This window comes from Ursus americanus, chromosome 7 (assembly GCF_024610735.1).
Source record: "Ursus americanus isolate L20-20 chromosome 7, mUrsAme1.1.p, whole genome shotgun sequence".
NCBI classification, from domain to species: Eukaryota; Metazoa; Chordata; class Mammalia; order Carnivora; family Ursidae; genus Ursus; species Ursus americanus.
Genome location: NC_142133.1, coordinates 47,190,793 through 47,213,314, shown reverse-complemented (window position 1 = coordinate 47,213,314; position 22,522 = coordinate 47,190,793). Strand labels below are relative to the sequence as shown.

General features: G+C 40.4%; 1 protein-coding gene across 1 annotated transcript in view; it reads right to left on the bottom strand.

Moving 5' to 3' along the window:
• Positions 1 to 22,522, bottom strand: part of DNAH6 (dynein axonemal heavy chain 6) — a 207,965-nt gene that overhangs the window by 31,294 nt on the left and 154,149 nt on the right. Inside the window, exons 60-64 of the mRNA XM_045808809.2 lie at positions 19,995 to 20,174; positions 18,275 to 18,508; positions 13,503 to 13,638; positions 9,483 to 9,652; positions 1,876 to 2,066 (exon numbers count right to left, since the gene is read on the bottom strand). Coding sequence (XP_045664765.2) covers positions 1,876 to 2,066; positions 9,483 to 9,652; positions 13,503 to 13,638; positions 18,275 to 18,508; positions 19,995 to 20,174 — 911 coding nt within the window. The remainder of the gene's footprint in view (positions 1 to 1,875; positions 2,067 to 9,482; positions 9,653 to 13,502; positions 13,639 to 18,274; positions 18,509 to 19,994; positions 20,175 to 22,522) is intronic.

Below are 22,522 nucleotides of genomic sequence, written 5' to 3'. Positions count from 1 at the left end.
CTCCTTATATCGGTTTCTCTAGTTTTTGCTTTATAGATTTCAAGCTTTGTTAGCTGTGTACAATTGTACAATCGGTGTTTTTTGTTTGTAGGTTTTTTTATATATCATAGAGTTGCCCTCTTTATCCCTAATATTATTTTTTGCTGCCAACTCTATTTCGTGATATACATTGGAACTATTAATGCTTTCTTATGGTTAGTATTTGCATAGTCTCTCTTTATTTTCTACTTTCCTATGTTGTCTTTGTATTGTTCATGCCTTTTCTAAGTAGCATATAGCTGAATGTTTTTAAAATCCAATTTTGTCATATTTATCTTTTCACAGGTAAGATTTTTATACTTATTTAGGTATTTGGATCGATTTCTCTATTTTGGTTTGACTTTTGGTTTACTATACTTTATCTTTGAATTTATTTTTCTTCTTTCCTATCTGTTGGATTAGAATATTGCACTACATAGTCTTTTGTTCCTCTGCTGGCTTGGACGCTATAAATTATTTATTATTCTGGTGTTTGCCCTTAAAACTTCAACATGTCTACTCAAACACAAGTTTTCCTAAGGCCAACAGAGTTATTCTGTACTTCTTTTTTCTTCTTGAATACATGAAGAACTTAGCACATATTAACTACCTATTAACATTTCTCCCCATTTTCCGATTATCTTGAATTCTTTTATGTTTAATACTTACTATGAAATATTTGAGCCATACAAAAGCTGTAAGGTTAATATAATGAATATTCATGCACCCACAACCCAGCTTAGGAAATAAAACACTGTCTACATGATCTGAACCTGCGGTGTACTCCTCCTTGTTCACTTCTGTCTCATTCCCCAACCTTCACTTCCCCAGGTCACTGCTATCTTGGATTTAGTGTAAGTGCCCTACCTTTCTTTATACTGTAATTCTTTCCACCTTACTGACTGCAAATTTTGGGACTTCTCAGCCTCCATAATCATGTAAGCAAATTTCATATATATATAATAATTATATGTTATAATTATATATGTATATAATAACATATATTATAGGACATTTTCTTTCTTTCTCTTTCTCCCTTCCTTCCTTCCTTCCTTCCTTCCTTCCTTCCTTCCTTCCTTCCTTCCTTCCTTCCTTCCTTCCAAAATTGGGTCTGTTTCTCTGGAGAAGGCTGACTAGTGCAGACTATGAACTTCAAGTGAACAGACAGGACCCATCATCTTATAATCCCCCGACCAGAGAAAAGGCCAGACCAGCCATTCCATGGAGGGGCCTGTCAGGTGTCAAGGCTGGAAATTACCTTGTACATATGAGACCCCTACTCTCCCCTGACAACCTGTGGTCTTGTGCACTTCCCTACCTATCTGAACACCATTTTGGGGAGGACTGGGGGAAAAAGGAGAAGTCAGGAAGACTGACCTTTTTTGAGAAAGAAACCAAATCAACTTACCCTGGAGACATTTAAATCAAAAGAAAATAAGTAATGTAAATGTGCAAATTTAAACTTCCCCCTGCCCCTATTATTCAGCAGGGTAGATGAGACTGATGAGACAACATAAGGAGCTCTGGAATTTTTCGCACATTTCATATGGAGTAAACTAGTCCTTTTACAGTTACATTAAAAGCATGTCTTAAATAACAAATAAGTTTTAATCACTATTCCACTAGCTTACTATACATTTTGGACAATCTTCCTTTGTTCAAATGAAGTTTACATCTGCTTTTATTATTTTTGACCCCATTTTAACAACAGACATAGCTAAATATTAATGTATCTTAATTTATTTAGTAAGGTATACCTAAATGTAGGCATTCACACTCCACAGAGGGAAGAAAAAGGGCAAATTTTGACAAGGAGATGTTCATATGAATTATAAAAATGGCACAATGTGACCTTACCGTTCTGAATACCCGCTGTCCCGGGCAAACCTCTGGAATGCGCCCATAGGATCCGAGCCTGTGCTTAAGATAAATACCAGGGGAGTGTTATATGACATGTCTTGATACAGAGTGGGCAGGTCCACAGGTGGTGTCTCTATAAAGCGTTTTCCAAGATTTTCTATTACAAAGTCTGTAAGAGCGAAAACCACCTGAAAGTTGAAAAGAAAAATATTTTAAAAATAGTATGTTGGATGAGGATCCTTCATAATTCTATCTTATTTCTCCCCGTTAATTTCTCAGAGCGGGTGCCCTGTTGTTCTGCACTCATTCTCTCCTGATTAGGTATCCTTCTTCCTACTGGATTTGTGCACCACGTGACTGCCGGCAGCCATGGTTCCCCTGACCTCACGGAGCAAGCTGACTATTGGATGAGAGGAAAGTCCCTTGTCATTCCATCCATCTCCAGACCTGCTGTTGCCCCATCCTAGCCTCCTTCTGTCCCATCCTTCTCGCATTCTCGTGGACTTTACTTTCAGTCCTTCCCTTGTCTCTTTCTACACTATTGACTCCCTCCCACCAGATCTTCTTATCATCATACAGTTGGGTTCTACTGTCTCCTATTCTTAAAACCAAAACAAAGCCTTCCCTTGATTGCTGCTCCCTTCCCAGCTATTTCCTTTCTTTGCTTCCCTTCATAAGCCAGCTTCTAGAACTGACACCATATATTGTCTCCCTATCTTCCTCTCTCATTTTACTCATCAGCCTCTTCTGACCCTTCTTGGGAACCAGCCTCAGCCCTGATGATCATAACCCTGTCTGACCACTTCCTACACTGATGTGTTTCCTTTACAGATCCTATCCTAAACTGCTTACCCCATGCCTGCTCTTGCAGACACTCTCCCTCTCTAGCCCACATGGAGCCTTTGTGTGAGATGGGAAAAGATGTCCCTTCTTCAAGATACTTGTGCCAGAAAGCTGTAATGATAAATATACAACCAAAACTACAGTATCTACAATGCAAATGACTCCCTTAAGGGTTGTGCAGTGCACATCTACCACAACTGTGAGCAGCAGCCCTGCTTTAACATTCGTCCTCCATTAGGCATTGACATCACCTTGTCCAAACAATTCTTGCATGTTTTTTGTTGTTCTTGTTGTTGGGACAGGGGACATCTCAACTTAATTCAGGGCTATGGCCTTGGATTACATCCTTCTGTGGCCAGTCTGGGAAAAGATGTTTACATGACTGCCCACTTAAATGAGGATATATTGTGGTACTGACTATAAAGGTGGCATGGGCTAAAAGGGACAGCCCTGCAACAGGGCCAAGGGGGTTTTGAGCTTAGTTTTAGCTATGTCATTGTGTGACTAAATACAATTTCAACATCAGTTTCTTCATTATTATTTTTAAAAATATTTTTGATAGTATGACCTATTAATTTGCTTTTTACTTTGACAAAAAAGTGCTTAGAGTTTAGAGAAAATAACAATATACAAAGCACCAATAATTTATTTCTTGGGGCTGTTATGTAAATATAAAAGTGGTAACACACTCATGAAAGGTTTTTGAACTCAAAACGTTGAAGAAATATTTCTTTTGTAAACAGGACAAACTGCCATAAATATTATATAGAGATACAGGTTTCCGATGGCTTTATTAATGAAAGATCACAAACTATTGGTTACATGTGCAATTTCTCGTGTATGAACTGATTTTATGAAGCATTTCAAATATGCAGAAAAATAAATTTGCACAAAGTACCCTTGGTTAGGCTCAAGTCTATCTAATATATATCCGGAAATGCATATTTCCAAGAATATGGTTAAGTACATAAAATACAGAAAGGAAATGCAGCAGTTACAGCTATAGAGTGGAAGTTTCCTGTGGAATTAGCAGGTAGTTTCCTGTGTTTTGATTTGGCTGTTTGTCCCTTCAGTGATAAGATTCATGATTCCCAGGTGGAGGAAGAGGTAATACAATAGAACTGAGTATAAGGGGTGCCTGGGTGGCTCCATCAGTTAAGCTTCTGCCTTCAACTCAGGTCATGATCCCAGGGTCCTGGGATCCACCCAACAACACTCCCCCCAACCTCGCTCAGCAGCGGAGTCTGCTTCTCCCTCTCCCTCTGCCCCTTCCCCAGCCTCAGGCTCTCTCTCTCATAAACAAAATCTTTAAAAAAAACTAAAAACAAGAACAACAGAACTGAGCATGTGCACATGCCAGCTAACTGTGTGCCTCACCACCATTGCGAAATGGTCCTCCTCACTTTCATACTAAGAGGCTAGAAGTTCTCTGCTGTTTCCAATGGTGCATTAAAGATCTCGTCCATATAAAAGATAATGTTAACAACTGCTATCTTATTCCAAATCCAAGAGGCTTCTTGGCTTCTAGTTATTCTAGTCAGTGTGAGTGAAGCAGGCTAGCTTCCTGATGAGCGCCACTGACGTAGTGGCCAGAATAGAGAGTGTACCCCCGCCCCCCCCAAGGCTCACAGCACAGCTAAGCTGGGAGGCGTGTGGAAGATTTCCTGCCCTGCCTTTCTTATCAGTTGCTCAGTTCCAGCTTCTGTGCACTCTGTATCCACACTGTCCTCGCTTTCAGAGTCATCATCATCCACGGAAGTCTTGTTCTCCTGCAGCTGTCTTAACCCGGAAGTGATTTTGGGGTCTTCCTCTAGGTGCTTCCTGTGCTATGTTCCTGAAGTTTCCTAGGTAGTGTCCACTGACCTGCTCGCTCCTCAGGTTCCTTCCACATCACAGGCTGGAATGGATCCACTTCTGTGACCCTTCTGGAATTCTGCTGTTTTAATCTCATCAAGATTTTTATGGCAATCCTGCAAGAATGTACGTGGAAATGCTTCCAATTCCCCACATCCATGATCTAGGGAGTTAGGCATTTCTTCAAGACCACCCTCTGAAAATCCCATGTCTGGCTGCAGGATCAGAGACTTTGTAGTCTCTTCCCTCTTTATCACCAAGTCGTTTGCTAGGTGCTCCTCTCACTTTCTGGAGTTTCCCAAATCTGACATACGTGGCTCCATTATGTCTTGCTTAGAACCATTTTTCTGGGGGCGCCTGGGTGGCACAGCGGTTAAGCGTCTGCCTTCGGCTCAGGCCGTGATCCCGGCGTTCTGGGATCAAGCCCCACATCAGGCTCCTCCGCTATGAGCCTGCTTCTTCCTCTCCCACTGCCCCTGCTGTGTTCCCTCTCTCGCTGGCTGTCTCTCTCTCTCTCTCAAATGAATAAATAAAATCTTTAAAAAAAAAAAAAAAAGAACCGTTTTTCTGGCCTGCTGCTTGATCTTTGACAGTATCTGGCTGAGGTCTTCAGAGCATTTTTAGTTCATCTTCCCTATCAGAAGCTATATGGAATTCCTGAATTTACGTGAATACTTTTTTGAAGGTACTGATGGGCTGATAGTGCACAAATTCACTCTTGAGAGACCCTGTCTTTGAGAATTCCCTGCCTGTTGCTTTCATTGTGCCGAGAAGGTAAGCTTTAAACATTTGGGAATAATGACCCCTTGTTCATCCTTCCTGAGTGGCCAAACCTCATTTAAGCTATAGTGTATTAGATGAAGGGTAAAGACCCAGGTGGCTGCGACATTGTGCGTTATATTAGAATACAAGTACTCACACTTCTCATCATACGCAAGTTCTTTTTTTTTTTAATTGAATTGTGGTAAAATACATATAACAAAAAATTTAGCATCTTAACCATTTTAAGCATATAGTTCATAAGTAAAATTGCATTCTTATAATTGGTGTTTCTCAACTTGGGAAAGCTGTGCAACTGTTGCTCTGAAAAGATTTCATCTTGGGTGACTGTCTACACTGTGGTTTTCAACAGAGAGAAAACCTGGCTCTCAAAGAGGTTGCCACCTTCCCAAGGTGGAGGAAGCCTGGACTGAAACACCAGGACTGTTAAGGTTAGGGTTCTCAGTAGATTCAGCCTTGGAAATCAACAATGCTGCATGTGATATGTCTTTATGTCCTCATTCGTCTGCTTTGAGAATGATTGTTTCTCCTTATATGTGTTTAATCACATTAAAGGGAGGGGTTCACAAAATATGGTTTCATCATCATCTGGGAAACTGGTAGAAATGCAGATTTTTAGCCTGTTGCCCAGACCTGCTGAATCAGAAACTCTGGGAGGTGGGCCCAGGTCTCTGTGCTTTAGCAAGCCCTCTAGATGATTCTGATGCACACCAAAGTTTGAGAACAGTGGTATACAGCACTTTTCTTAGCTTCGGTATGGTGATGAATTATTCTCTATCAGGCAATCTTTATTCACCTCTGATCTAAGTGATAATTTCTTTTTTTTTTCTTTCTAGTTCAAATTTCTAATAACCTTGTCCTGAGAACTATTGATTGGACTGATGCCAAAGAAAGAATTGTTGGAATGATAGGCATTCTACTTCCTATTGCAGTTCTAATGACTCCTACTACCTGGTTTACTTAGAGGTTTTTAATTTAATTCAATTTTAATTTAATTTTTTTTAAGTAGGCTCCAGGACCAGCATAGAGCCCAATGCAGGGCTTGAACTCACAACCCTTAGATCAAGACCCAAGATGAGATTAAAAGTCAGACGTGCAACCAACTGAGCCACCCAGGCACCCCTACTTAGAGTTTTTTGAAATGAAGTTTCATCAGCAGGTCCAAACATGCTGTTTCTGAAGGTGCCTGAATTTTATGCAAGATTTTACAGTATTTCACACAAGCCACTGTGTTGGAACATCCTCTTTCTCCCAAAGGAGCAATTGACTCTACCATTTAGAAACACTGGATACCCAATGGGCTCTGCTTATGAACAGACCTGGGAACAACAGTCTCTCATTGCACGGATCTTATCTCTGGTCTTGTTCTTGTTCTAAGGCTTTCTCAAACTCTCTTTTTCTCTGGGTAGGGGCTCCAGATCTTTAGAACTTGGATTCTTTACTCTGGAACCCCAATTTCTTTAGCAAGTCATTCCCTGGAATCAGTACCAGGGTAAGGGTTGTTCCCAAATGCCTTGATCAGTGTATCTGTTTGAGAGAATGTTGGTATAACATTGTCATGCTTGGATCTTCTCTTCAGGGTGATTTTGTTGGTGGTCTTGACCGATTCAGGTTGCTGTCCTCTTTAGAGTGCATATCCAGCTCTTCATTTCTGAAACCTAATCCAAATTGCAGACTCCTCCATGTTGATATGTAAAGCAAGTTTTATTTGATAGTACAACACAAGTAAGGTCTTTGGTTGAATGTATTAGTAAGAATTTTCAATTAAATCTCTGTGAATTTTGTACTACTGTATCTATCATTTGTAGCTTTGATCACATTTACAGAATTGTTCGGGGGATGTTGAGAGAGAGTCCTGGTGTTCAAGGATGTAATTTTTTTTTACTATGAAAACTTCAAATGCATATAAGTCAGAGATTAATGAACCTGATGTTTTACCTAGTTTTAACATTTACCAAAAAAAGGCCAATCTTGTTTCATTGATATACCCACCTACTCTCCCACTTCTTGGGATTATTTTGAAGCAAATCTCATGTGTCATATTATCTCATCCTCAGCATATGTCTCTATAATATAAGGACTCTTTAGAAAACATATAACCACTGTACCCCAATCACATCTAAACCATTAACAATAATTCCTTAATATCACCAAATATCTAGCCAATGTTTACCTTCCCCTAATGAAATTATAAATGCCTCTGTGTGTGTTTAAATATAGTATGTTTAAATCAGGATCTAAATAAAACTTATACATAGAGATCAATTGGTTTGTCTAAGTCTCTTTGGATCTATTAAGTTTCATCCTTCATCTCTTCTTCCCCTTTGAAAAATAAACACACAAAATGTGTTCTTGTTGAAGAAATCAGACTGCATGTCTTGCAAAATTTCTCATAGTCTAGAATTTTCTAGCCTCAATGTCTTAATCTTTCAATCCTTCTTAGTTATCCTTTCATCTTTTGTCAACATCTAGTCTGGTAGCCACTGTCCCATATTCACTGAAGACTTTTCACCTGGATCATAGCCTTACTCTCCATTACACATCTGTTCCAGTGATTTCTCAACTGTGTCCTAGGCATTGTCTTGCCAACATCTTGTTAGAGGCCATGTGGCCATCCAACATCCTAACCTCACAGTTTCTTGACCTCTAACTCCAGTACACATCATCTCTTCTCTTCCTCGGTCACCCACACCCATGGCCACCCTCAGGATATTGTCATCACTTGGAACTGTGCATTAGAAATGTTAACTCAGTGCTGATCACAACTCTCCCATCCTTTTGGCTGTATCTCTAGTCCAACTACATCTGCCCCCAAAGAAACTTCCAAGGTTTTTCCTTTTTTCCCAGTCTAAAAGCCCTTCCTTAGATCTCTTCCTCTTTCTAGTACTACTTTTACTAACAGTCTCAATTGCATCCTCTATTCTTCTATTGCAATCATCTGTGGCTCAGGCCAACCCTACCTAATTTCTGTATTCCTACAGAGAAGGCAGAAAAGCCTACAACAGAGCATCAGTATCTCCCAGCTATGCTTAGGCTTTCTTCAGTTAGTTTTCTCTTTCTCATTTCTCATAGGAACAACCATCATTCTTCTCCTGTGCCTCCTGAAACTCATCACTAGAATCATCATCAATGATGTTGGGAATTCTATCTGTGTATATATAAAAACTGAAACTGTCTGCAGCGCTTCATTCATTCTATTGATAACTTTTGCTACTGAAACTCTGTACTTCCTTGGTTTTCACGTCACTTTTTTCTCCTTGTGTTCTTTTTGCCCCAGTGACTATTCCTTTTCATCCTTTCTTTCTGCCCTTTAAAAGTTGGTGCTTCTCAGGGTTTCATCCTTTGCCCACCTGTCCTCTTATTTTATTATGCATTCTTCCTATGTGATTCTAGCAACTCCCATGGTTTTACTTCCCAGCTCAATGCTGATGATCCTCAACTCTCTATTTCTAGCCTGTATTTCTCTCTAGAGTTTCCTACCTACATATTAACTGGTCTCTAGACTGCTATATACTCTGATAACTGGCAGGTACTACAGACTCCATGACATCTTTCTGACATGCTTCTCCTCTCACATTTGCTTAGTTGTTGACACAGTTATCCCTTTTGGCACCCAAGCAGAAATTGGGAGCCATACCAATTGTCTCATCTCCACATTCCTCTCCATCTCTTCAACCTACTACCTCTATCCTAATTCAGGCTGCCATAATTTCTTGCATAGACAAGTCCAACCGTCTTCAAACTGGCCTTGGTGACTATGGTTTTGTTCTCTTCAAATGCCTTCTTTCCATTGTTCCCAAGATCTGAAAGGCCCATCAATTCCCTGCTAATGCCCCCCAGTAGATCACTGTCCTCTTTGGAGAGCATAAGTTCCTAATGGTGCATGCTAGGAAAGGATAACCAGGTTCCTGACTGGCTCTCTAGCCTTTTCTTTCATCATTTTCTGTAGAGAACACTATGTTCTATTAATAACACAGAGTCTCTATTTCTTAGAACCTTCTCCCAAACTTGATCATTATTACTCTCTAAACAAATAAATCTAATCAGTTATGAATCATAACTGGCTGATGAGCATTAGCAGAAATAACTATAACATATTCCTTTAATTAAAAAAAAAAAGATCCTACCTTCTCTTCTTTACAACACTTAATGAGAATGAGCTTTTGGAAAGAACTTAATACTGGATGCCAAGAATCATGGCTTTTGATCTCTTTTTCTTGTGTCATGAATTCCTCTTCTGCCTTCATTTTAGAATAGCCTCCCCATTCAGCTGGGTTAATATAAGTCTCAAAAGATCCTGGAAACAGAGATGCTTTAATTAGAGTTCGTTTGACTTTCAAATTAAATAAATATATTTGTTAATTTAAAAATCTCTATATTTACTATTAGTTTTTTTTACCACAAGTGTAAATATATTAATCTCCCCCTACCCAACCTAATTAAAAAGAATTTAAAATTGGATCAGAAAGCAAATTCAACAGGAAACCACTCACAAAGAAGCAAAGCTAAAACCAAAAACAAAATACAGACAGAGATAAAAAATAAAAGGATGCATAGAGGCACATTAATCAAATGTGAGCAAAAAGAAAATTCAAGTGATAAGAGTAACCTTGAATAAATTAGAATTCAAGGCAAATATAAAATGGGACAAAGCAGGTTAAGTTATATTAATTAAATTACAAACCCCATAATAAAAACAATAAAACAAACCTATATGTGTCAGATAATAGTATAAGAATACATCAAGCAACCACTGCTGGAGGTAGAGGAAAAAGCGGAAAAAACATAATAGTGGTCATAAATAACACACAATGACCAGTCTGTGACAGATGAAGCAAACTGAAAGCTCTGGCATATATAATTTGAACAACAGAAATAACATATGAATAAATGGACATATATACAACTTTATGCCCTAGTAAAAAGAATGTATTGCTCCGCCTCCTCCATGGAATAGGGTTAGGATCCTAGTGAGTCCTTAATGGTTATAACATGTGGCAAGAATTAGCATCGAAATTCCTGTCTGTACAGGGCATACAGTGTGCTGTAAGCCTCTCAGCAAGCCAACACAGCCAGCCAGTCCTCCAGGAACGAGACAGGTTCCTTTGGTCGGACGTTAGGCAAAATAGTTGGCTTGAATTTCAAGCTAGAAAACCACTTTCTCCAGCTGGTCTCTACTGGGGTTTTCCTCTGAGGGTCTAACAACAGCAATCAAAGAGGTGGTGACAGTTAGAAGTGTAGTGACACTAGAGACTATGGCCCCAGAGGAGTGTGCACCTCTGTGAGACTTCCGATTTCTACATGGAATTCAGACAATTACACGGTATGAGACCACAGGGCACAGCACATGATCACCGTGGTTGTGTTATTCTGAGGACCAGAGAGGAGAACCGTTTATTCTAAAAGGACTTCTTTTTTCTGGAGGTTCTCATTACTTATTACATAATCACTAGGATTCTGGCTAATGAGAGAGGATAAGATAACATATTTTAAATAACTCTCAATTAATAGGACATGAAGCACTTAGAAACCATCAAAGCCAAAAGATTAAGGCAATTAGGAAGCTTTTGAAGGTAAGAATGACATTGGAATTAATTATTAAACTTCACCTGCAAAGATCAAAAGCTCACTTTTAGAACACAAGCCATCCTATCATACATGTACAAACCTTCACAATTGTGCAGGATTTCCAGAGTAAACCCTGAAATTTAACAGATGGAAGCAGGAAAGTTGTTTTAAAGAGCTGAAATTTTAGTCCCAACCGACAGGGACAACACCTGGTGACTCTTGTCGAGCTGTGATGAGTTGTTCCCAGAATTAATTTGCCTTCTGGCCCCCATCCCTTCCTTCTTTGCCTCTGTGTTTAAGGGGCTCCATCTAGCGTCTGGCCATCTCTAGGCTTCTCCTATATGTGTTTTTCTTTTCGCGTTCTACCGCTACCTTGAGCTGTCTTGTTTAACTGGCCCACAACATAGAAACCTACTTGATGCATTTATTGAAGAACATTTCACTTTTTCTAGTCTTTATTTAGAAATCAAACAAGTATATTCAGATCCCAGAAATTCTGGTCCATGTAGACTTTAAATCACCACACTTACTGGTTAAATAAATAGTCATATCACAAGTTTAAGAGTGATTGTTAAAGAATAGAACTAGAACACAGAACTTCAAATCAATATGGGTAAATAAAAGAATGGATAAGCCACTCGAAGGCCAGAGAGAAGAAAAAAAATGAAGCAAAGACAAAGGCTGCCAAGAAAAAAAAATCTCCACAAAATACGATGATAGAAGTAAGTCCATATAGATCAGGATTTCTCAGTCTCACCACTATGGACATTTTGGGTCAAGTGCTTATTTGTTCTGGAAGATTGTTCTGAGCACTGCAGGATGTTTAGCCATATCCTTGGTTTCTACCTCTAAGATGCCAGTAGTACCACCCCAGACCAGAATGTCTCGAGACATTGCCAAACGGCCCGTGGGAGACAAAAATCCTCCCCAGTTGAGAGCCCCTGAAGTACATCAATAACTCTAATAAATAATTAAAACTTCCCTGTTCAAAAAGACTCTTGCACTGTTCAAAACAACAGAATTCCACTAAAAATACACCAAAAACACAACAATGACACAAAAGAGTTAAAAAATAGAGAGTATAGAAATATATAGAGGGGGAACACTAACCAAGAGAATTGTGCTGTAATTACAACATTAGAAAATTTATTTTATGGCAAAAAAAGAACTATTTAAAGAGGAATATTATTTATTTTTTAAAAAGATTTATTTATTTGAGCAGGGTAGAGGCAGAGGGAGAAGGAGAGAGAAAATCTTCAAGCAGACTCACCACTAAGCGTGCAGCCTGACACGGGGCATGATCTCATGACTGAGGAGATCATGACCTAAGCCGAAACTAAGAGTCGGACACTTAACCCACTGAGCCATCCAGGTACACCTAGAGGAATATTACTTAATAAAAAAGGAGTAATTTACTAGGAAGATAATAATCTTAAACCTATTTATACTGAATAGTATAGTTTCGCAGGATATGATGGGGAAAATTCTGGAATTTCAAAGAGAAGTTGGCAATCATAGCCATATACCTTGATACCTCTCTTAGAAACAGACAGATCAAGTATAAAAAACATTAATAAAATAAATACCACAATAAGTTTGGGCTAAAGGTCATATGGAATCTTCCATCTAAGAAAACATACGTAACATTTTATGAAGACTGAAATCTAAATAAATTACAAAGAGGGACACCTGGGTGGCTCAGTCGGTTAAGCATCTGCCTTCAGCTCAGATCATGATCTCAGGGTCCTGGGATTGAGCCCCACATCAGGGTTCCCTCCTCCCTCCGCCTGCTGCTTCCCCTGCTTATGCTTGTGCACACGCTCTCTCTCTCACTGACAAATAAATAAAATCTTAAAAAAAAATAAATTACAAAGAATCAATTTCATGCAAACCATGACTATAATTTCCATAACGTAATTAAATTATAAACAAGAATACTTTTTTCAAACTAAAAAGTATACTATTAGAACTGATAGGGCTACATATTACAACTTTTAAGGAAAATTAACACAGAATATTATAATTCAGAGCACCACCTCTGGGGAAGAGGAGAAGGGTCCTGTGATGAAAAGGATTCAGGGAGGCTGGTACTATACTAGCTCTTGATTCGGGTGGTGGCTCATAAGTATAGTTAGTTTTTGATAATCAAGTTGTACAATTTTTTTTTTTTTTTAAGTAGGCTCCATTCCCAGCATGGCGCCTGATGCAGGGCTTGAACTCATGACCCTGAGATCAGGACCTGAGCTGAGATCAAGAGTTGGACGCTTGGACCCCAAGTTGCATAATTTTGATTTGTGCACTTTTCCATATGTATGTAATCCTTCAATGAAAGGTTAAAAAAAAAAAACACACACCCAAAACCTATGGGATGCAGCTAAGGCAATTCTTAGAGGTAACTATATCCCCTTGAAATGGAGTTAATAGTAAATATAAGATATTGAAAATTCATGGGTCAAGCATTCATTCAAATTTTGTAGTGAAAAATATTGATATAGCAGAAGAGGTTAAAAGAGACATCAATGTTAGGATTCATGAGCCTGTTTACAACTCCCTATAGCAGATCCCTTTTGACATATTACCTATTTGTATGGAAATAGGTTGTAACAGTATATATTGTGTAAGTCCTTTAAAAACTACAAATGATTCTTCTAAGTCACAGCACGCGAACCACATGGCAGGATGCAGCCAGGGAACATCAGGCCTAGGTGGGCGTTCCTATTAGAAGACAAAAAGAAAATGAGTAATAATTGACAAAGACAACCACAAAATATGTTTTCTCCTTGTCTAAGTGAAAAAGCAAGCTCCAACAGCATGTTAAAAATAACCATTTGCCTAAGACAAGTAATTAGATAGGGTGAGACAGAAATGATGTGGAATCAATTCTACCTGTAGACCTTTGCTCAGAAGTATAGCTGGAGAAAGCTTTCCGGGTTGACATTTGTAGAAAGCAGTAGATTTGGTGAAGGGTTAACATTAAATGTGTGAAGTCGACTTCACAACTCTTCACACCAGTCTCTTCCCACCCTCCAGATATTCTTATAATGATTTTTTTTCCCGTAAAGACTAGTTTCATGGTGATGAGGTTGTGGGCTACGGTGAGGTGAGGTGAGGTGGGGTGGAGTCCAGAGCCAAGGACCAAGAAAGAATTCTTGAGACATCTTTGGTGCAAAAATGTGGTTTATTAAAGCATGGGGACAGGACCTGTGGGCAGAGAGAGCTGCCCCGAGGTCATGAGGAGTGGCCCACCCTCAAGTTGGGAGGGGGCTAGGGATAGCCTAAGTCTCTAAGGAATTTTGGAAGCAAGGTTTCCAGGACCTTGAGGGGGCTAGCTATTGTTGGGAAAAGGTCATTTATTACCGTCTAATAAAACCTTAGTCATGAGACCCTTCAGATGTATATCGGTGGGCCATATGCTTGGGGGATGATTGCCAACACATTATCTTGGGGGGGGTTAGAGAGAAAGGAAGTTTCCAAAGGAATTTGCATACATTAAAGTAGACGTACAGGATCCTGTGGGTGGGGGGAAGGTGTCAGGCTAAGGTTGCCTTTTGCCCTTAGCAAAGTATTAACAGGAGGCAGTTGAGTCCCTAGAGGAACGTCACTCTGCCTGCTTTCAGACTTGTCAACGGGCTGTAAGTAGTAAGGAAATGTAATAATTTTTCTTCTGCCTCTGTTTCCCACATCACTGGCAGTATTCCATGAAGCACTTACATGTGGGTAAACAGTTTTAAAAGAGACGGAGAAACAGCTGGGATCATAGACTGAAATCCCTTGAAAATTTCATAAGTATTTGCCTGAAGCTCTATACTGTATTTTTAAGTAGTTTTATTGGGATACAATTCACATACCATGCAATCCATCCATTCAAAGCATACAATCCAACATACTTTAGTAAATTCATAGATTGGGGCAACCATCACTACAGTGAATTTTAGAACATTTCCTCTCCTCAAAAAACCCCAGGCATTCTTTACCCTCCTATCTCCCCACGCCCCCAGCCTAAACAACTACTAAACTGCTTTCTGTCTCTGCAGATTTGTCTGTTCTGGACACATCATACAAACCAAATTTCATAATATGTGGTCTTTTGTGACTGACTGCTTTTGCTTAATGGTTTGAAGGTTTACTCATGTTGTGATACGCATCAGTACTTCATTCCTCTTTAGGATTGAATAATATTCTGTTGTTATGAATAGACCACATTCTGTTTATTCACTCATCAGTTGATGGACACTGGGGTTGTTTCTGCCTTGTTGGTTATGATGAACAATGCTGCTGGAATATTCATGTCCAAATTTTTTGCGTGGACATGTTTTCATTCTCTCTGATATATACCCAGGAGTTGCCTTACAACATGTTTTGTAGTTTTCAGGGTATAAGTTTGAGCTTCTTCTGTTAAATTTCTTTCTAAGTATTTTATACTTTCTACTGCCATTGTAATGGGTTTTTTACTAATTACATTTTCATATTGTTCATTGCAAACATCTATGAGGAATACAAATTAATTTTGTATATTGATCTGGTATTCTGAAACCTTGCTGAACTCATTTATTAATTCTTTTTTTTTTTTTTTAAAGATTTTATTTATTTATTTGACAGAGATAGAGACAGCCAGCGAGAGAGGGAACACAAGCAGGGGGAGTGGGAGAGGAAGAAGCAGGCTCATAGCAGAGGAGCCTGATGTGGGGCTCGATCCCGTAACGCCGGGATCACGCCCTGAGCCGAAGGCAGACACTCAACCGCTGTGCCACCCAGGCGCCCCTCATTTATTAATTCTAATACTTCAGTTTTTTTTTAGTAGGTTCCTTAGTATTTGCTATGTACAAAATCATGTCATCTGCAAATAGAGATATTTTTACTTCTTTCTGTCTAATCTGGATGCCTTTTATTTCATTTTCTTGCCTAATTGAGCTAGCAAGGATCTCCAATACAATGTTGAAAAGAAGCAGTTAGAGCAGATATCCTCGTCTTGTTTCTGATCCTAGGGAGAATGCACCCAGGCTTTCACCACTAAGTGTGTTGTCAGTGTGGGTTTGTGTACGTGCACTTTATCTGGTTGAGGGAGTTCTCTTTCATTTATAGTTTGTTGAGTGTTTTCATGATGAAAAGTTGTTGGGTTTTGTCAATGCTTTTTCTGTGTCTACTGAGGTGATCATGCAGTTTGCTTTTCTATTCTATCGATTCTATTGCTATGTAGCATTTATGATAAAAATGGAAAATACTAGTATTAAAATACTAGTAACTAAATAAAGTAACTAGATAAAAGATATCCTCCATACATATTTATAAAAAATTAGTCAAGAATCATTCCAATTTCCTTGTGGTGGAAGAAAAGAGAGTTTAATAAACATTTTTGAGAAGTTTCTTAAGATGATTTCTGACTAATTTTAAGTTTTATGTTTGAAGGCATTTAAAACATATTGTACATTTCTTTTCAAAATATGTTGCTCATGAGAAGTAGCAGGTGGTACTGGAGTGGACACAGGCTTTGGAAGCTTAGACAGGTTTGAATCAGACTCTGTCATGCATTAGTTATCTGATTCTGGAAAGTTCTTTACCCTCTTCAAGCATCTGCTTGAGAAAACTGTAAACAAGGCTGTTAACAAGGTGCTGTGAGGATAGAAGGATGATAAAGCAGTGGGAAGGGCCTGGCTGAGTGACCCACTAATAGCAATAGAGTGAAGTGGGCGGGAGGGCAAGCTCTACAGACTGACTGAGGGTTCCAGTGCTGGTTCTGATGTGGGAAGGTAGAAGAAAAATTATTAAATTTCCATACTACCTACAGCCCATTGACAAGTCCTTTTTGAAACAGGCAGAGTGACATTCCTCTAGGGACTCAACTGCCTCGATGTCAATGTCTCAATGTCGACACCTTGTAGCCGGATCTCTCCCCAATCCTATCTTGATGAGGGAGCAGAAGCTTGGCTAAAGACAAAGCACAAGCCGACACCCTGCAACCTCTCCCCACCCCCCACTCCTGGGTGGGACATGTGACATTCTTCCAGGGACCTCCTGTCTTAATGTTAATACCTTGCTGGGGGGAAAACAACCTTAACTTGACAATGGCAAGGCCTCCATTATCTTGTAGGTCCTCTTTAGCATATGCAAGTTCTTTTGAAAGCTCCCTTTTCGTTACTTCCCCCAATTCCTGAATTTATAATCAGCCACTCCTCAAGACCCCAGGGCCGCAGCTCTTTTCTGCCCATAGGTCCTGTCCCCATGCTTTAATAAAATCACCTTTTTTGCATCAAAGAGGTCTCAAGAATTCTTTCTTGGCTGTCGGCTTCAAACCCTACCGTCTTCCCTACATCAGTTCCAAACCCTAGTAAGTATGTGAACATGACGAATTCTTTAATCTCTTTGTGCCTAATTGTTTGTCTGCAGGCTAGAGATAAAATAAGGGACTCACGTAGGAGGCATAAATTAGCTGATTTCTATAAACACAGAGCAAGCTCTCTGAAGTATGAATTGTGATTATGAAGTTAAGATAGCATTAAGGAAGGATTGCTAGAATCTATACGGGGCAAGATGGATGGGGATTGGGAAGGAAGGGCGTCTGGTGGAGAGGTCTTGTCTGGTCTTGTCCTGGGAGCATAGGGCACTGAGAGTCAAATAAAAAAGGCATAAAGTCCAACCTCCTGGTGATATCTACTCAGGCGCATAGTGGCAAACAGGTGCAGACTTCATGTCTGCAGAGACCAAAGGCGGGACTCAAGGTGGGCAGGACCGAGCCAAGCATTTAGAGTGGGGCTAAGCTGGACCTCCAGGCAAGAACTGGGAGGGCTGTGGCTCATTTCTGTGGGCCACCCGATTTGTGGTGTGTGGGTGAGATAGGCTAGTTCAAGGAGCTGGAGCAAGTTTGACAAAAGGTTGAACACAAAGAAGGAAACTGCAGGACAGCTCATATTTCAGTGTGCCAGAAGGTAACAGCTCAGCATAGTAATTCCCGTGCTTTATAATGAAAGATGTGTCCAGGCAGGAGGGAGTCATGATTTCCCAAATGGTATTGCCAAGTCTGTGAATTACAACATTTATTGAATTTTAACTCTTCATATTTGTAAGATGGTCAACTTGTCAAAGCATGTTCATATCTACTAGCCCATCGGTTACTCCCTTCATCCCTTTTGTATAGGTGAGGACACTGCAGCCTAAACAGGTTAAATTTACCGACATTGCCCAGCTACGGGAGACGGGAGACGGAGCTAAGTGGCAGCCTGGCCCCTAGGCCCCCAGTGCCTGCCCCGCCCGGCCACACGGCCAAAGGGATCACCTTCAGCCACTGCAGAGCACTGGTAGGTGCTTGTGGGCCCTATCTAGAATAACATTGACAGTCCAAACTTGAGAGAGGTACCTTTTCTAATCCTGCAGAACCTCGGAGAAAGAAATTCCATTCAGCATCAGTTAAGTTTTCTTGCTGACGCATGATCTCAACACAAAGCATAAAGCTGTAGATGAGTTTATGTTGTTCAAAAAGTCCTCTCGAAACATTGATATACGCGGTTAGAAGGGTTTGTTCCAGTAGAATTTCCAAGCGCTGCTGTAGATCATCTGTCCTTAGAGAAGTTTCAATTGTTGTATTGAACAACTGTGCGAAGAGAGAGCTCTATCAATGTCTCTCATTTAATTCCATTTCTACGGAGAAAAAAAAATCCCTGCTCCTCACTCCCGCCCATCTGGGGCCTGTATTCAGTGGGTAAATAGCAGCACAGGAGATGACTACTGTACGATGAAAAAGTCCAGAATCCATCCCAAATTGATAAGTGATATTTATTTTCTGCATTCCCCTTCCTCTCCCCAGTTTTCAGAAATGAACCACTGCCGAACTCTTGACAATATTCAAAAGGCATCATCTTGATATGAGGCAGAACACAGGAAAATGGAAGCCAGCTGGCACCCCCAGTTTTTTCATATCCTTAACTCGGATTTGATAATCACTTTGGGGTGAGAGACATAAGGGCAAAGTAAGTTCATGTGCTCTTCTTGGCACTCCCCCAAGATCATTGTTAGGATGTGGGAAGATGTGCTAGAATTTTCTCCAAAATTTAAGGGAAAGCCCTTGTTAATTCTCCCCAAGTATGGTTGACAAAGGGAAAGGGGGGTGTTATTTAACATACTTGGAAGAAAAGAGGATTGAGCTTTCTTTAACAACCTGACAAGAAGCAGAGAAGCTCAAAATCCAGTGAAGATATGACGCTTGGTGCCAAAATAAAACATGGTGAACCCTGACACAAACTGGTAGCTGAGGGAAACTGGTGGTGAACAGGGGGCGCTACTGGGGATGCTCAGTAAGTTCTGCTGTGTAATGGGTGATGCAAACTCACTGTCCCCCTGGAAATCTTCAGGTAAATGGACACTGCTTGCTGAAGTTTTGTGACACTGCATTTGCTCTTGGGAGAGAGGGAATGCTGCCACAAAGAGGATGAGGGGTGAAAGTATCCTACTCATGAGAGAGCTGTTGAGATTCAACAGTGAATATGAGTTTAAGAAGAGAGACCATACAAAAAACAAAAGTCTTGCAGTAATATGGTGGGAGTGAGAAGGAACCAAGGACAGGAGACCAGGGCATGTATGATTTGTCTAAAAAAGTTGGGGCGGTACAGTGAGGAGTTGGATAGCCTGTTATGTATAGAAAGTTCTGGGGGATAAAAGATACAGAAACCAAGTCGCTTAAGGTCAGTGCTGTCAGAGACTTGAGATACAGCACAGAAAAGTCTAACAGTGGAAAGGAAGTAGGATTACTGTAGAGACGTGTAAAGAAACAGCATGGAGCTATGACTCTGAAAAGAACAAAAGAAAGGCAGGCAAGAAGGAAAACAAACAAGCTAGTTAGCCGAGGAGGCCAAGAGAAAATCTTTCTTTTCTTCCTCTGCAGTTTTCTGTGCATACTGGGCACTTGAGTGTTGAGAAGACATGGCAGGTGGAGTCGCTCTTGAACAGGTAAGTCTGAACCCAAACTCCTAGAGGGTTTTACTTGATAACTAGACTCATGAACTGTCTGAGGCAAAAGTAACTCAACGGGGTTGAAAGGGAAACCAAAGAGATAAAGTTCGCTGACAAAACAACACACTTACCTGTTTAAAATATTTTAACGAATACTGGTACATGGGATCTATTTCTGAGAGGCTCGCAATGACAAAGTACATGACGGAGCCTTGAGTGGCTACTGGACGGTACTTCTCACGAGCAATATTGATCATCATTTCCGTGGACTCGGCTTCCTTTAGCCTGACTTTAATGGCACCAGAAGTGATCTGAATAAAAATACGAAGACAAGTTCTTAAGGATCCCTTTTTAAACAAATGGTAGGATATATCCAGTTAGGTCTAGGAAAGAAATAAGGACACAGTGAATTAGTGATTTTAATAATTAGAGGGTCCCCAGAAAGAACGACTGAATCTCAGGACTCTGTGACCTTCTTCTGAGCTGACCTCTTTCCTTCCAGAATGTGGAATAGGCAGCCGGGAACAGGCAACACAAGCAGCCCCGACAAGCTGGAGCAGCACTTCTCTGAGACTCGACTTTGAGTGACTCCTGGAAGGGAAGCACTAACACAGTACTCCCATGAGTACTCTCTGATCTCCCCATGAGCAGTCCTCTAATGATATAGGGTTCACATAATGGAAGAAGGTATGAAGGGAGAAGGGGCATCCATGAAACTGCCCCAAAGAGGAGGGTGGAGAGAGGCTGGAAGGAAGTGGTATCACATCCCACTCTGGAATAACAAGGAAGACTAAGATTCTCTTTCTTTCCCTAGCGTTCCCAGGTGTAGACATAAGGCAACCTGGGTAGTAGCTATTGTTTGGGAAGGGTTGTTTGGGAAGGGTTATAAAGCTAAGTTGTTGGAGATAGTCACAAGGTCTTTGCTGTTCTTCTGGTTTTCTGTTTTTGGTTAGTGGTTCTGGGGAGCCTTTTGGCCAGTGGGCTTTCTAAGGTTCCCCTCTCTGGCTCCCTCAGGGTCTCTGTATTACTGCCTGTCTGTCTTCCTCTCCCAACCCCCACTTCTTTCAGCCATGGATATTCCTGGGTTGGGGATTTGCCTCTAGAAAGTCAAAGGGTCTAGGGCAGGGACCATGAAAAATCACTGTGGGAACAGCTGTTCAGTATTGGCTCTATTGGGAGGACAGCTAAAAGGGAATCCGAACAGGCTTTCTGTCTAGACCCCTCTGCCCAATAGAAACATGTGAGCCACATATATAATTCTATCTTTTCTAAGTTTATTAACAGTAAACAAGTGAAATTAATTTTAACAATAATTTTATTTAGCCCAACAGAACCCAATATATGTTGATTATATCAGCATATAATCCATTTAAAATTACTGAGATTTTTAACTTTTTTTTTTTGATTAAGTCTTTGAAATCCGGTGTGTATTTTACACCAACAACATATCTTAATTCAGGCTAGCCACATTTCAGGTGCTCAATAGCCACATGTGGCTAGTGGCTAACTTCTAGACTATCAACCCCTGTCCTCCAGGGGAGGGAAGAGAGGGATTAAGAGCTTTTTTCAGGAATCAAAGGCTCAAACTCTCTCTGTATTGACCACTTAGGAACCTGAGGGGACAAGAAAGGGTAGAGTTGAGTGGAAAACCTCAATCCCAATATTGGACTCAAGTAAAGCATTTACATGTGACTAGGAAAAGGAAGTTGATATAGGAGCAGCTGGATCAAGGAGACCCACCCACAAACAATCCTTTATTCTTTTGGGGACCTCAAGGCCCTGATAATGAAGTATCCAGGGCTAAAGAGAAAGCAAAGCAAAGTGGACTACTTTCGTCTTTTTGCCAGAGAATGTTAGAAGACTATACACCTCAGTTGAGCTTAGTAACTACTTACAGATATTATGCTCAAGAGACTTGAGGCCTCAGCAGTGATTAGGGAATACGACACATATTTTAAAATGAGGGATCTGGGGGGCACCTGACTGGCTTAGTTGGAGGAGTATGCGACTCTTGATTTCAGGGTTGTGGGTTTGAGCCCCATGTTGTGTGTAGAGATTATTAAAACAAAACAAAACAAAACAAACACTTAAAATAAACGAGAGCTCTGGGAGTTTAAGGGGGTATAAACTATAGGCAGGAAGTGGCAGGAAACGGAGCCCAGGAACAATCAGTCCTATCTCTACCTTATAGAAGGGGTATCTTCAAGGCAACTCCCTGCAGACACCGAAACCAGCTCACAGAGAAAGAAGGCAGTCGGAACACATGTACCTATCTTACTCCCTACTGAAACCATGATACAATTATAGTAAAGGGATTTTTAAAAACAGTGCAAACCCACAAAGATAGGAAGAATGGGAGAGGAAATATCAATAACTCGAAATTTGAAAGTAGAGTGGTAATGACTTAGCAGATTCAGGAAAATCGATTCCCAACCTGGCAAAGGGGAAAGCCAAAAAGTCACCCAATTTGTACAATAGAATCCCCTTCAAAGGCATAAGAATTCATGGCATCCAATCACTGGAAGTGGCAAGAGCCTAAAATAAGAATTGGTTGATAGACTCCCAAGTCATCTCCCCACCAGTCAAGGGGTTGTTCCTTCCTCACCCTGACTGAAAAATAGAAGTTTCATCCTTGAGGAAATAAAGAGAGGGTTTTTTT